At 53.9% G+C, this 15,535-nt stretch overlaps 1 protein-coding gene across 4 annotated transcripts in view; it reads left to right on the top strand.

Annotated features, from left to right (window-relative positions):
- The window catches only part of LOC123375041 (E3 ubiquitin-protein ligase RNF123-like), a 252,084-nt gene that overhangs the window by 191,228 nt on the left and 45,321 nt on the right, over positions 1 to 15,535 (top strand). The window contains exon 36 of one of the 4 annotated variants that reach the window (XM_045025602.1): positions 13,744 to 14,280. The exons of 1 other annotated variant lie outside the window; for it this stretch is intronic. In XM_045025602.1, coding sequence (XP_044881537.1) covers positions 13,744 to 13,888 — 145 coding nt within the window. In that variant the 3' untranslated portion in view covers positions 13,889 to 14,280. Of the gene's footprint in view, positions 1 to 13,743; positions 14,281 to 15,535 lie in introns of those variants that run through there. 2 more of the 4 variants (XM_045025604.1, XM_045025601.1) reach the window with 2 other exon arrangements.

Raw genomic sequence — 15,535 nt, 5'->3', positions numbered from 1 at the left:
CTTGACCACTGTTGGAAGACAGGATACTGGGCTATATGGACCATTGGTCTGACCCAGTATGACCATTCTTATGTAAAAATTAATTATAATAATAAAAATGTTTCGTACAGAAACTCCTCAACATAATGACCTCTCAAGAGAGCAACGCTGTGAGATAACAACCTTGGCAAATAATGCATTTTAAAAATCTTGGCCTACTAGGAAACATATTTAGGTAAGTTTCCATTCCCAGTCACAAATCTAGCATTCTGGAGCAAAGTCACTAAAATCTAGTCCAACAAACACATGTTTATTTAACGTGCCCCTCACTTTTCCCTTCACTGCACCCCACTCACCGGTGGTGTTCTTGGTCAGTGGAGACTAGGAGTTCAGAGATGCTTTCACGTGAGTACACCTCCCAGGTGGGGGGCAAGAAGGCACCTGGCTCATTTCTCCAGCTGCTCACTGTTCGCTCTGGCCATGGCTGTTCGTTGTGCCACCCTTCACTCCACCACCCTGTTGCCCATGGACCTGCGCAGTCACCTTCTGCTGCCACCTGCCACTGTGACCTCTGTGAGTTGGTCTCTTGAGGTTCCACCAGCTCTCAGTGATTTCAGCTGAGCTCTCAGTGGGGGAACCTCGCTGCTAGTGCAGTCTGAGCTGTCTCTTACACAAGAACACTCTACCCACGGGAACACTGTCCCCACAGCAGGACTGAGCACTTAGACCTGATTATCAGTGATTTCAGCTGCAGTGGTTACTTAACAGAACAAAAGACTATCTATGGAGCCTAATCAGCTCTGTCTTTAAACAGTGGAGAGGGACAGGTCTCCACCCTCTCTCTTGATGCCCTCAATCAGCACAGGCTAAGTACAGTTCTACTGACCTTTACTCATACAATAAGAAAAACAACATTTCATTCCCCCACCCTGCATTCAAGTGATTTGTAACCCAACCCCAGCCAAAATCCATCACTTGGGCAAAACAGCTCTCTTTGCTGGATACGTAGGTAGATTAGGTGTGAATGTAAATACAATCTGGTCCTGAAGCCTTTCCCCGCAGCCCCCAGCTCATCACTAGCTGTCAGGGAGAGCTCATTTAGACTTTGCTTACAAATCATCATTTGAAATTATTAGGTTGGCCAACATCACCGAAATTAATTGTGATGCAGTAGGGACTGTCTGCATGGGGGATGGGAATGCAGGGGATGACTTTAGGTGAGGGACAGGACCTGAGCCTGTAACCTGAGCCAGGCAGGGGGGGTGGGGAGAGTCAACACCTTTGCCCGGGAAGCTGGACAAAGGAAGAGAGCCTGCGGAAAAGGTTTTTAGTTTAGGTTTTGGGCTGGCTGGGAAGAGGCAGGGAACCCTGAGTCTGGGGTCTAAGATCCTTGCCCCCAGAGGGACCTGACTGAGGGGTCCTGGTTGTACCTACAAGCCCTGCTTGGGACTGTGTTCCTGTCATCTAATAAACCTTCTGTTTTACTGGCTGGCTGAGAGTCATGGTGAATCGCAGGAAGTGGGGGTTGCAGGGCCTGGACTCCCCCACACTCCGTGACAACTGGTGGCAGAGGTGGGATCTACTGCACCCCGTGGACAGCGCTTCCTGCAGTAAGTGACTGGGGAGCAATAAAACAAAGGGGGATTGACGGGGACCAGGCATGCTGAAGAGTCAGAGAGAGACAGTTTCAGGGGGCAATTAACCCCTGGGAGTGTGTGACCAGAGAGAAGGACTTCTGCAGTAATAGGGTCCCCTGGGGGATTGCAGCGAGTGGTCCCAGGGGCGGAGGAGTCTGCCACTCGACCCTGGCAGAGAGGTGGTGACCTCAAGGACTGGCACGCTAGGGGTCTCCCTGGAAACCGTGGGGAGCGGTGAGCACCCAGGCCTGTGAGTGGCCAGCAGGAAGATGTATGCCAAGCAGCTTAAGGGTGACCTGGTGGAGCTGTGCAAGCAGAGGGGGCTGCACAGTGGGAGACTCACCAAAGACCAGCTGATTTCCCAGCTGGAGGAGGGAGATCGCTTGAATGAACTGATCCCTGTCTCTGAGGGAAGCAGCCTGGCAGATGCAGCACAGGCACCAGTGTCTGTCTCAGCTGGGAGTGGTCCGCCGGATGCTAAGGGCTTCCCGAGACCCCTTCTTCCTATGCCTAGGGGAAAGGCGGGGAGGAGCCCAACAAATACCGAGGGCATCATGACACCCCCGGCCAGCAGGGGATCCTCCCGGCGAAGCTCGCTGGCCAGCAGGAGATCGTCCCGGCAACGCTTGGCATCCATGGAGCGGAAGCGGCTGAAATGGGAGAGAGAGCTAAAAATGAGAGAGATGGAGGATCATGAGAAACAGAGGCAACATGACCGGGAGGAGAAAGAGAGACAGAGGGAGCATGAAGAGAGACAAAGGCAGCGGGAGCTGGAGGAGAGAGAGACAGAGGGAACATGAAGAACGACAGCGTCGGCATGAACTGGAACTGGCGAGGCTGAGGAGCAGTGGGGCCCCAGCTGCGGTGAGTGAGGGGGGGCCCAGGACTGCTCGGAGCTTTGATAAGTGCATCCTGGCCCAGCGTAAGGAGCGGGAGGACATGGATGCCTTTGAGACGGCCTGCGAGCTGCACCAGGTTGATCCTATGGACAGGCTCCGGGTTCCCACCCCCTTACTGGACCCCAAAGCCGTGCCATTGTACTGCCAACTGGAAGGGGCAGAGAAAGGGGACTATGAACTATTCAAACAGCCCCTGCTACGTGAGTTTGGGCTGACTCCTGAGATGTACCGGGAAAGATTCCGGGGTCAATATAAAACCCCTGAGGTCTCATATTTGCAACTAGCCGTCCGCATGGAGGGATACGCCAGCAAGTGGGCAGATGGAGCCCAGACGAAGGGGGACCTGGTTAAGCTGCTGGTACTGGAGCAACTGTATGAGTGGTGTCCACCCGACCTGAGGCTGTGGTTGAGGGACCAAAAGCCAGAGAAACCCGTGACATGCAGGGCGGCTGGCCGATGAGTTTGTGAAGAGTCAGCCACGGGGTGGCAAGGAGGAGTCCCAAAGGAACAGGCCTGCTCCAGTGCAGAGAAAGAGTCATCCTGGGACCTTCCATAGAGGGAATATGGAGAACTCCCTCCCCAGGGGAACACCCAGCGTCAGGGACAACCGACCGGCTCGAGGGGACCTACGGGACATGAGCTGCTATTACTGTGGCCAGAGAGGCCACATACGGTCCCAGTGCCCCAAACTCAAGGACAGACTGAGCAGACCGAACCCACACAGGGTTAACTTGGTAGAGTCCCAGCCGGATGAGGGGCAGACTTCCCAGCCAAGTGGGGCTGGCAGCTTATCAAATGCTGAGGAGAGAGGAGGGCCACTGGCCAGCTCCTCTGGGGGGATGGATGCTTCAAACTCAAGGGTCTCAGTTTACAGGGTGGGAGCGGGGTTGTCCCTGCGGAGCGAATGCCTTGTTCCCCTGGAGGTGGATGGGAGGAAGGTCAATGGATACTGGGACATGGGTGCTGAGGTGACGCTGGGCTGGCCTGAGGTGGTACCTCCAGATCGGGTGATGCCCAACACCTACCTGACCCTGATGGGGGTGGGTCAGACCCCATTCAAGGTGCCCGTGGCGAGGGTACACTTGAAATGGGGGGACAAGGAGGGCCCCAAGGAAGTGGGGGTGGACCACCATTTGCCCACTGAGGTGTTAATGGGGGGGACTGGCCAGGGAACCCTCAGGGTGCCCTGGTCGTGACCCGTAGCCAGAGCCAGCAAGGGGCACTATGCCCTGACCGCAGAGGGAGTACCTTGCTCGAGGTGCAGGACCCTACCCCGGCGGAGAGGGGGTGCCCAGGGACACGGCTCAGGGAGGCTGAGGCTTCAGAGCCCGCAGGCGAGAAAGAGACAATCCCCATCCCTTCACCAGCTGCTGAGTTTCAGACGGAGTTGCAGAAAGATCCCGCCTTGCAGAAGCTAAGGGACATGGCCAACCTCAGTGCGGTACAGACCATGGGGAGAGGTTGCCAGGAGAGGTTCCTGTGGGAGAAGGGGTTCCTGTACCAAGAATGGGCTCCCCCAGGGAAAATGGAGTCATGAGAAAGCAGGAGGCAGCTGGTGGTCCCCCAGAAGTTTCGCCGCAGGCTACTACTGTACCTGGCCCATGACATCCCCCTCGCAGGGCATCAGGGAATCTAGCGCACCAGACAGAGGCTGCTACAGAACTTTTACTGGCCTGGGGTCTTTACTATGGTCCAACAGTATTGCTGCTCCTGTGACCCCTGCCAGAGGGTGAGGAAGGCCTGGGACAAGGGGAAAGCAGCGTTGAGGCCTTTGCTCATCATAGAAGAGCCTTTCCAGAAGGTGGCTATGGACATAGTGGGACCTCTCAGTAAGACGACCCGGTCGGGGAAGAAATACATTTTGGTGGTGGTGGATTTCACCACCCGCTACCCCGAGGCAGTGCCCTTAGCTTCCATTGAAGCAGACACTGTGGCGGATGCGCTGCTAACCATCTTCAGCCAAGTAGAGTTCCCCAAGGAAGTCTTGACAGACCAAGGGTCCAACTTCATGTCGGCTCTGCTCCGGTGCTTGTGGGAGAAGTGTGGGGTCCGGCACACCTGGGCCTCAGCATATCACCCCCAGTCCAATGGGCTGGTGGAGAGGTTCAACAGGACACTAAAGATGATGCTGAAAACCTTTATGAACCAGCACCCGCAGGACTGGGACAAGTGCTTACCTCACCTGCTGTTCGCGTACAGGGAAGTACTCCAGGAGTCTACCGGGTTTTCGCCTTTCGAACTGTTATACGGCAGGTGGGTGAGGGGGCCCCTAGACCTGATGAGAGCCGAATGGGAGGGGAAGGCCACTCCTGATGAAGAGTCAGTGGTGGAGTATGTCCTGACCTTCTGGGAAAGACTTGCCAAGCTCATGGGCCTGGCCATGGAGAATCTGGCCCGAGCCCAAAGGAAGCAGAAAGCCTGGTATGACCGCATGGCACAGGCCTGCTCCTATGCTACCGGGGATCAGGTGATGGTTCTCATTCCCGTGAGGAAAAACAAACTCCAGGCTGCCTGGGAAGGTCCCTTCAAGGTTGTCAAGCAGCTAAATGAGGTAAACTATGAGGAGCTGTCGAACCGGGCGCACCACCGCCAGGTGTACCATGTCAATATGATGAAGCCATATTATGACAGGGGGAATGTGGTGTTGGCCACGTGTGGACATTGGGAGGAGCAGGGAGATCTATTCCCTGGGACAAAAGCTGGTTCCCCCTGGAAGCAATTCCCCTCTCTGATCAGCTGACCCCGGCCCAGCAGGCTGAGATCAGAGGGGTGCTGCATCTGTACCGACAGCTGTTTTCCAACCATCCTGGATCACATTCTCCTATAAGATGCTCCCCTTTCCGAGTCACAGGGAAAACTGCTCAGGACCTGGAAAGAGAGGTCAGGGACATGCTGGCTTTGGGGGTAATCCAGCCGTCTTCCAGCCCTTGGGCCTCGCCGGTGGTGCTGGTCCCCAAAAAGGATGGGTCGATCCGGTTCTGTGTGGACTATCGAAAGCTTAATGCCATCACCATATCTGATGCCTACCCCATGCCCAGGCCTGATGAGCTCCTAGACAAGCTGGGAGGCGCTCGGTACCTCACCACCATGGATCTTACCAAGGGCTACTGGCAAGTGGCGCTGGATGCAGGTGCCAGGCTGAAATCGGCCTTTATCACCCCTCTGGGGCTCTACGAGTTTCTGACCCTGCCTTTCGGCCTCAAGGAAGCACGGGCCACCTTCCAGCTCCTGGTGGATCAGTTACTGAGGGGGATGGAGAGTTTTGCCGTGGCGTATATTGACGACATCTGTGTCTTTAGCCAGACTTGGGAGGACCACGTGTCCTAGGTTAAAACAAGTGCTGGACCGACTCCGGGAGGCTGGGTTAACCGTAAAGGCTGAGAAGTGCAAGGTGGGGATGGCTGAAGTATCTTACCTGGGCCATCGTGTGGGGAGCGGCCTAAAGCCGGAACCAGCCAAAGTGGAGATGATCAGAGACTGGCCCGCTCCCTAAACTAAAAAGCAGGTCCAAGCCTTTATTGGGATGGCGGGGTACTATCGAAGGTTCATGCCCCACTTTAGTGCCATAGCCGCCCCCATCACTGAGCTGTGCAAGAAGGGGAAGCCGGACAAGGTGGGAGTGCCACGAGGCTCTCCGGGCGCTGAAGGAGGCTCTGGTCAGTGGCCCAGTTCTGGCAAACCCAGACTTTGACAAGCCCTTTATGGTGTTCACCGACGCCTCAGACACGGGACTGGGGGCAGTGTTAATCATAGAATCATAGAATCATAGAATCTCAGGGTTGGAAGGGACCTCAGGAGGTCATCTAGTCCAACCCCCTGCTCAAAGCAGGACCAAACCCAACTAAATCATCCCAGCCAGGGCTTTGTCAAGCCTGACCTTAAAAACCTCTAAGGAAGGAGATTCCACCACCTCCCTAGGTAACCCATTCCAGTTCTTCACCACCCTACTAGTGAAAAAGTTTTTCCTAATATACAGCCTAAACCTCCCCCTCTGCAACTTGAGACCATTACTCCTTGTTCTGTCATCTTCTACCACTGAGAACAGTCTAGATCCATCCTCTTTGGAACCCCCTTTCAGGTAGTTGAAAGCAGCTATCAAATCCCCCCTCATTCTTCTCTTCTGCAGACTAAACAATCCCAGTTCCCTCAGCCTCTCCTCATAAGTCATGTGCTCCAGCCCCCTAATCATTTTTGTTGCCCTCCGCTGGACTCTCTCCAATTTATCCACATCCTTCTTGTAGTGTGGGGCCCAAAACTGGACACAGTACTCCAAATGAGGCCTCACCAGTGCTGAGTAGAGGGGAATGATCACATCCCTGCTGGAAATGCCCCTACTTATACAACCCAAAATGCCATTAGCCTTCTTGGCAACAAGGGCACACTGTTGACTCATATTCAGCTTTTCGTCCACCGTAACCCCTAGGTCCTTTTCTGCAGAACTGCTGCCCAGCCATTCGGTCCCTAGTCTGTAGCAGTGCATGGGATTCTTCCGTCCTAAGTGCAGGACTCTGCACTTGTCCTTGTTGAATCTCATCATATTTCTTTTGGCCCAATCCTCTAATTTGTCTAGGTCCCTCTGTATCCTAGCCCTACCCTCCAGCGTATCAACCACTCCTCCCAGTTTAGTGTCATCTGCACTTGCTAAGGGTGCAGTCCACACCATCCTCCAGATCGTTAATGAAGATATTGAATAAAACCGGCCCCAGCACCGACCCTTGGGGCACTCCACTTGATACCGGCTGCCAACTAGACATGGAACCATTGATCACTACCCGTTGAGCCCGACCATCTAGCCAGTTTTCTATCCACCTTACTGTCCATTCATCCAGCCCATACTTCTTTAACTTGCTGGCAAGAATACTGTGGGAGACTGTATCAAAAGCTTTGCTAAAGTCCAGAAATAGTACATCCACTGCTTTCCCCTCATCCACAGAGCCGATTATCTCGTCATAGAAGGCAATTAGGTTAGTCAGGCATGACTTGCCCTTAGTGAATCCATGCTGACTGTTCCTGATCACTTTCCCCTCCTTTAAGTGGTTCAGGATTGATTCCTTGAGGACCTGTTCCATGATTTTTCCAGGGACTGAGGTGAGACTGACTGGCCTGTAGTTCCCTGGATCTTCCTTCTTCCCTTTTTTAAAGATGGGCACTACATTAGCTTTTTTCCAGTCATCCGGGACCTCCCCCGATCGCCATGATTTTTCAAAGATAATGGCCAATGGCTCTGCAATCTCATCGGCCAACTCCTTTAGCACCCTCGGATGCAGCGCATCCGGCCCCATGGACTTGTGCTCGTCCAGCTTTCCTAAATAGCCCCAAACTACTTCTTTCTCCACAGAGAGCTGGTCACCTCCTCCCCATACCGTGCTGCAGAGTGCAGCTGTCTGGGAGCTGACCTTGTCTGTGAAGACAGAGGCAAAAAAAGCATTGAGTACACTAGCTTTCTCCAGATCCTCCGTCACTAGGTTCCCTCCCTCATTCAGCAAGGGGCCCACACTTTCCTTGACTTTCTTCCTGTTGCTAACATACCTAAAGAAACCCTTCTTGTTACTCCTAACATCTCCGGCTAGCAGGGGCGGCTCTAGGCACCAGCAAAACAAGCTGCTGCCTAGGGCGGCAAAATATAGGGGGCGGCAAAAGGCTGGGGCTGGGGCCCCAGCTCATCCTGCTGCTGCGAGCCGAGGAGCGGCCCGTCCCCTGCAGCCAGGCAGGGCCGCGCTACCGGCTCCGCTTGGGGGAGAGGGATGGCCCCTTACCGGTAGCGCGGCCCCGCCTGGCTACAGAAGACGGGCCGCTCCTCCTCCGCTTGTTCCCCGGGTCCTAAACAGCCCAGCAGCCGCTTGGCTCGGGGGGGGGCGGGGCTGAGCTCCGCCCCGCTCAGAGCTGCGTGGTCAGGGGGCGGGGCTACAAGCTCCGGGCCGAGCGGAGACAGCTGAGCTGAGCCTGGAGCTTGCGGCCCCACCCCCTCCCCACGCGGCTTTGGGGAAGAGTTCAGCCCCGTCCGGAGCCATGCGGCTGCCGCGCGGTGAGCCGGGGGTAAGCAGCCGGGGCGGGGGGGGTGGCTAAGGGGCAGGGAGTCCCGGGGGCAGGGAGGGGCACAGGTTCTGGGGGGGGGGGGCGGTCAGGGGCCAGGGAAGGGGGGTTGGATTGGGGGGGTCTCAGGGAGGTGTTTGTCAGGCACCCCCCGACCCCATTACCCCCCAGGCCCAGCCCTGACCCCCAGCTCCGAGCCCAGCCCCTCTGATCCGGACACCCCCCTGACCCCATCCCCCTCACAGCCCTGACCCCCAGCTCCAAGCCCAGCCCCTAGGACCTGGGCACCCTCACAGCCCCATCCCCCTCACAGCCCTGACCCCCAGCTCTGAGCCCAGCCCCTCTGATCCAGACACCCCCCTCACCCCATTCCCCCCACAGCCCTGACCCCCAGCTCCGAGCCCAGCCCTTCTGATCCGGACACCCCCCTGACCCCATTCCCCCCACAGCCCTGACCCCCAGCTCCGAGCCCAGCCCCTCTGAGCTGGGCACTCCCCTGACCCCATTCCCCCCACAGCCCTGACCCCCAGCTCCGAGCCCAGCCCTTCTGATCCGGACACCCCCCTGACCCCATTCCCCCCACAGCCCTGACCCCCAGCTCTGAGCCCAGCCCCTCTGAGCTGGGCACCCCCCTGACCCCATTCCCCCCACAGCCCTGACCCCCAGCTCCGAGCCCAGCCCCTCTGATCCAGACACCCCCCTCACCCCATTCCCCTCACAGCCCTGAACCCCAGCTCCAAGCCCAGCCCCTCTGATCCAGACACCCCCCCGACCCCATCCCCCACTGCCCTGACTCCCAGCTCTGAGCCCAGCTGCTCTGAGGTGGGCACCCTCCGACCCCATCCCCCCCACCCCAGACCCCCAGCTCTGAGGCGAGCCCCTCTGAGCCAGACAACCTCCGACCCCATCTCCTCACAGTCCTGAGCCCAGCCCCTGTGAGCCGGGCACCCCCCAGAGCCCAGCTCCCCACCCAGCCCTGGGCAACAGCAGCATCACCTCCAGGCAGTGACAACCCATTGGCACCAATCATCACCATCACCCAGCAACAGCCCATTTTGTAATTGCAAATGTATACAGACCAGTAAAGCATTTAATGTTTTTTAAATAATGTATTTGGTGTATTTTCAAATTATTCCAAATTAATTTTCACTAGTTATTTTTTACATTTCCAAATACATGTTACTATAGTATTGCAACTTTTTTTTATGGAAGGGGCCCCCAAAATTGCTTTGCCCCAGGCCCCCTGAATCCTCTGGGCGGCCCTACCCAGTGTGTGTGAGGAGCCGGGGAGGGAGGGAAACGGGGTCCCCTGGAGCCGAGCCCGGGCTGCGATGGTGGCGAGGGGCTCCTGGAGTGTGTGAGGAGGTGAGCGGCCCACTGGGTTCGTCGGTGCTGAGCAGGTAGCCCCGCAGCCGGAGATCCTCGCCTTCCCTCCTGCCAGGGCTGGGCCAGGGCACCGTGAGGCTGAAGAGCAGCAGGTCCAGGGGGCTCTCCAGGTCTTTGGCCGCCAGCATGTCAAGGGTGAGGGCGGTGAGCACAAACTGATCCACCTTGGCCACCAGCAGTGCTGCGAAGCCCAGGGAGGGGGCCGTGTTCTTTGCGCCACCCCGTAGCCGTGCCGCCACCTGGAAGTACTCCCGCTCTGTGCTGCCCAGCAGCTCCACCCGCATGGGGACAGAGTCGCAGCTGGGCCAGGGCTCGGCTGCAGTGTGCTGGTAGCGGATCCCACATTTGGGGGGGAGGCTAGTGCTGGGGCAACAGGGGGTGTGAGTGGGGGGTACTGGTGGGCGGGGGGGCTCATGTCTGAGGGCGGTGGGGGGCAGCCAAAAAAATTTTTGCTTGGGGCGGCAAAAAACCTAGAGCCGGCCCTGCCGGCTAGCTGCAACTCCAAGTGTGATTTGGCCTTCCTGATTTCACACCTGCATGCCTGAACAATACTTTTATACTCCTCCCTGGTTATTTGTCCAATCTTCCACTTCTTGTAAGCTGTTCTTTTGTGTTTAAGACGAGCAAGGATTTCACTGTTAAGCCAAGCTGGTCGCCTGCCATATTTACTTTTCTTCCTACACATCGGGATGGTTTGTTCCTGCAATCTCAATAAGGTTTCTTTGAAATACAGCCAGCTTTCCTTGACTCCTTTCCCCGTCATGTTATTCTCCCAGGGGACCTTGCCCATCAGTTCCCTGAGGGAGTCGAAGTCTGCTTTTCTGAAGTCCAGGGTCTCTGTTCTACTGCTTTCCCTTTTTCCTTGTGTCAGGATCCTGAACTCGACCATCTCATGGTCACTGCCTCCCAGGTTCCCATCCACTATTGCTTCCTCTACTATTTCTTCCCTGTTTGTGAGCAGCAGGTCAAGAAGAGCTTTTCCCCTAGTTGGTTCCTCCAGCACTTGCACCAGGAAATTGTCCCCTACACAATGCAGGAGGATGAAAAGTGGGAGAGACACCCCATCGTGTACCTGAGCAAGAAGTTGCTACCCCAGGAGCAGAACTACGTGGCCATCGAGAAGGAATGCCTGGCCATGGTGTGGGCCCTTAAGAAACTAGAGCCATATCTCTTTGGGCGACACTTCACCGTGTACACCGATCACTCTCCCCTGATCTGGCTGCACCAGATGAAAGGAGCCAACGCCAAGCTCCTGAGGTGGAGCCTGCTCCTGCAGGATTATGACATGGACGTGGTCCATGTGAGGGGAAGTGTCAATATGATAGCAGATGCATTGTCCTGGAGAGGGGGCCCTGAACTTCCCCAGGTCACTGGTCAAATTGACCCTGCTCAGTTCAGTCTCGAAGAGGGGAGAGATGTGATGTAGTAGGGACTGTCTGCATGGGGGATGGGAATGCAAGGGATGACTTTAGGTGAGGGACAGGACCTGAGCCTGTAACCTGAGCCAGGCAGGGGGGGTGGGGAGAGTCAACACCTTTGCCCGGGAAGCTGGACAAAGGAAGAGAGCCTGCGGAAGAGGTTTTTAGTTTCGGTTTTGGGCTGGCTGGGAAGAGGCAGGGAACCCCAAGTCTGGGGTCTAAGATCCTTGGCCCCCAGAGGGACCTGACTGAGGGGTCCTGGTTGTACCTACAAGCCCTGCGTGGGACTGTGTTCCTGTTGTCTAATAGACCTTGTTTTACTGGCTGGCTGAGAGTCACGGTGAATCGCAGGAAGTGGGGGTTGCAGAGCCTGGACTCCCCCACACTCCGTGACATGAATGCACTGACATTGTCATAAAAAACAACAGCTGTATAAGGAAGCTGATCTGTGTTCATACTTTTGAAATCTATTATACTTTTTCAGATACATGTATTTTATTATAAACTGTATATGCTTTTAAAGTGTGTATTAATGTTTCAATTTCAATTCAAATTTCCAAACAGTCACTAAATTGGCACGTTTCAGAGTAGCAGCCATGTTAGTCTGTAATCGCAAAAAGAACAGGCATACTTGTTGCATCTTAGAAATTAACAAATTTATTTGAGCATAAGCTTTTGTGGGCTACAGCCCATTTCATCGGATGCATAGAATGGAACATATTGTGAGGAGATATATATACATACAGAGAACATGAAAAGGTGGGAGTTGCCCAACCAACTCTAAGAGGCTAATAAATTAAGATAAGCTATTGTCAGCAGGAAAAAAAAATTTGGTAGTGATAATCAAGATGACCCATTTAAGACAGTTTGACAAGAGGTTGTGAGGATACTTAACATAGGGAAACAGATTCAATGTGTGTAATGGCTCAGCCATTCCCAGTCTCTGTTTAAGCCTAAATTGATTGTATCTAGTTTGCATATTAATTCAAGTTCAGCAGTTTCTCATTGGAGTCTGTTTTTGAAGCTTTTCTATTGCAAAATTGCCACCTTTAAATCTGTTACTGAATGGCCAGAGAGGTTGAAGTGTTCTCCTACTAGTTTTTGAATGTTATAATTCTTGACGTCTGATTTGTGTCCATTTATTCTTTTGTGTAGAGACTGTCCAGTTTGGCCAATGTACATGGTCTAGGGGCATTGCTGGCACATGATGGCATATATCACATTGGTAGATGTGAACAAGCCCCTGATGGCGTGACTGATGTGATTAGGTCCTATTATGGTGTCACTTGAATAGATATGTGGACAGAGTTGGCATTGGGCTTTGTTGCAAGGATAGGTTCCTGGGTTAGTGTTGTTGTTCTGTGGTGTGTGGTTGCTGGTGAGTATTTGCTTCAGGTTGGGGGCGCTGTCTGTAAGCGAGGACAGGTCTGCCTCCCAAGATCTGGGCGAGTGAGGGATCATCTTTCAGAATAGGTTGTAGATCTTTGATGATGTGCTGGAGAGGTTTTAGTTGGGGGCTGAAGGTAACGGCTAGTGGCGTTCTGTTATTTTCTATGTTGGGCCTGTCTTGTAGTAGGTGACTTCTGGGTACTCTTCTGGGTCTGTCAATCTGTTTTTTCACTTCCGCATTTAAGAATGCTTGATAGAGATCTTGTAGGTGTTTGTCTCTGTCTGAGGGATTGGAGCAAATGCGGTTGTACCTTAGAGCTTGGCTGAAGATAGTGGATCATGTGGTGTGTCTTGGATGGAAGCTGGAGGCATGTATAGCGGTCAGAAGGTTTCCGGTATAAGGTGGTGTTTGTGTGACCATTGCTTATTAGCACAGCAGTGTCAAGGAAATGGACAGCTTGAGGTTGATGGTGGGATGGAAATTGTTGAAATCATGGTGGAATTCCTCAAGGACTTCTTTTCCATGGGTCCAGATGATGAAGATGTCATCAGTGTAGAGTAGGGGCATTAGGGGACAAGAGCTAAAGAAGCATTGTTTTAAGTCAGCCATAAAAATGTTGGCATACTATGGGGCCATGTGGGTACCCATAGCAGTGCCTCTGACTTGAATGTATATATTGTCCCCAAATGTGAAATAGTTGTGGGTGAGGACAAAGTAGCAAAGTTCAGCCACCAGGTTTGGCATGTAACTAGTTCACAAAACTGGTGGGGGGGGGTGTTGGGGAAATTCAAGGTATGTGTGTGTAGGGAAATCACTGACACTCATGACTGTAGGAAAGAGCCACCCAGGGAGAACAGAGGAAGGTGAGACCTTGGAGTGGTCCAAACCAAACTCAGCTCAAGGTCAAACTACTGTTACTTGGGATGCCCTCTGTCTAGCCTGTGAATTCTGATACCGGAAGAAGTCTCTCAGGAAGCCCTAATTGAGATTGTTTTCCTCAGGCAGTTTCAGGGTGACCTTAGTTTCAAGAGAGGCTTCTGTATCACCAAGGAGAGGCAGTCTGCCAAGACAGCCATTGGGGGTGAAGCAGAGGTGTGCGCTGTCACTGTGGAGAGGAACATGATGCTATCCCCACAGAGGAATTGAAGGGAATTTGGACTGGCTCTGTGTGTGTGGGTGGCCATGGCATTCCCCTGACCACCGGGCCTGATGGAAGGGCTGGAAGGCATGCGGGACCCCCCACCACAAGGCTGGCATGAACTCCTGGTGGCCAAGACTGGAAAGGCTGCATCTTGGTGAGAGCTGACAATGGAACCCCAACATGGACTAGGGCAGGGGACTTAGTACCTTCCACCCTGAGGTGACTGTGTATCCAGAGATGGGGTCCGAAGTATTAGCAGTCCAGCTAGGTGCTGGGAAATAGAGCATCACTGAGACAGACTGAACTGGGAGTGAAACGAGTGTGGCAGGGAGAAGATCTCATACAGGGTGGGGCTGAGGTGGAGTCTGTTGCCTGGGAAACTGTGAGCAGCCTGGACTTTGCTGAGAAATTACTTTCATGTCTTCTCCACTGGGGATGAAGACCTCGGGTGCACAGGGTTGACACACCGCCAGATTGAGCCTGGAGATACCAGACCTGTGAGACTGGGACCGCAGGGGATCTCAATCTGCTTCCAGGCCAGGTTCAGCAAACAACTGCAACAGATGTTAAAGAGAGGCATCATCCAGCTCTCCGTGAGAGATGGCCTGCATCTCCATGGCCTGCACCTGTAGTCTTGGTAAGGAAGACAGGTGGAAGGACATGGATATGTATGGACTATCAGCAGTTGGATGACATTACCATGAGAGTTGCATATACCCTCCCTAGGATTGAAGACACTCTAGACTTGCTGGCGAAGGCCTGTTGGTTCTGTACCCTGGGCCTGGCCTGTGGCTACTGGAAAGTGGAGGTGCACGCTGATGATAAATCGAAGATGGCATTCACCATGAACAGGGCTTCTTCAAATTTAATGACATGTCCTTTGGACTCTAATGCCTCTGGAATTTTCTAAAGGTTGGTGGGTGTATTGCTGGCAGACCAGCAGGGCATATTCTGCCTGGTGGATCTTGATGACATTGTTCATGGGAGGTCATTTGAGGAGCCCCTGCAGGAGCTAGAGAGGCTATGCCAAGCCAACTTAAAGATGAAACCAGCAACATGCAATTTTTTTCTATAATGAAGGAAATTACCTGGGGCATGTGGTCTCAAGGGATGGCACAGGGACAGATTTGAAAAGGTGGAAGCCATCTGATTCTGGCTGGTGCCATGTACTGTCACTGAGGCACAGTGTGTCATCAGCCTGTCTTCATATTATTGGAGAATCATTGGTGACTTTGCCACAATGGCACAGCCACTGCACAAGCTGGCAGAGAAGGGGTGAACATTTGAGTGAACTGTCCCACCATGCCAAGAAAGTAGATGCCAAAGTCTGCACTGATCCTGGCCTACCTAGATCTGCGGCTACTGTTCATCCCATACACTGATGACAGTGAAGATGGCATTGGTGGTCTTGGCTCAGCCCTCTGGAGACAAGGAAAGAGTAGCTGCCTACACCAGCCAGACCCTGAACAAAGCAGAGAGGAGCTGCTCCACAACTAGGAAAGAGCTGCTGACACTGGTGACCTTCACCAAAAGTTTTCAGCATGTCTTCCTGGGGAACGAACTCCTGTTAAGAACAACTCACTAACCATGCAAGGGGCTTCACAGTGTCCATGAACCCCAAGGACACTTGACTCAGTCACAGGAGCAGCTGG

The sequence above is a fragment of the Mauremys mutica genome, chromosome 7 (assembly GCF_020497125.1).
Source record: "Mauremys mutica isolate MM-2020 ecotype Southern chromosome 7, ASM2049712v1, whole genome shotgun sequence".
NCBI lineage: Eukaryota > Metazoa > Chordata > Testudines > Geoemydidae > Mauremys > Mauremys mutica.
Note: the sequence above shows the minus strand (reverse complement) of the source record. Positions and strands in the feature narration are given on the sequence as shown.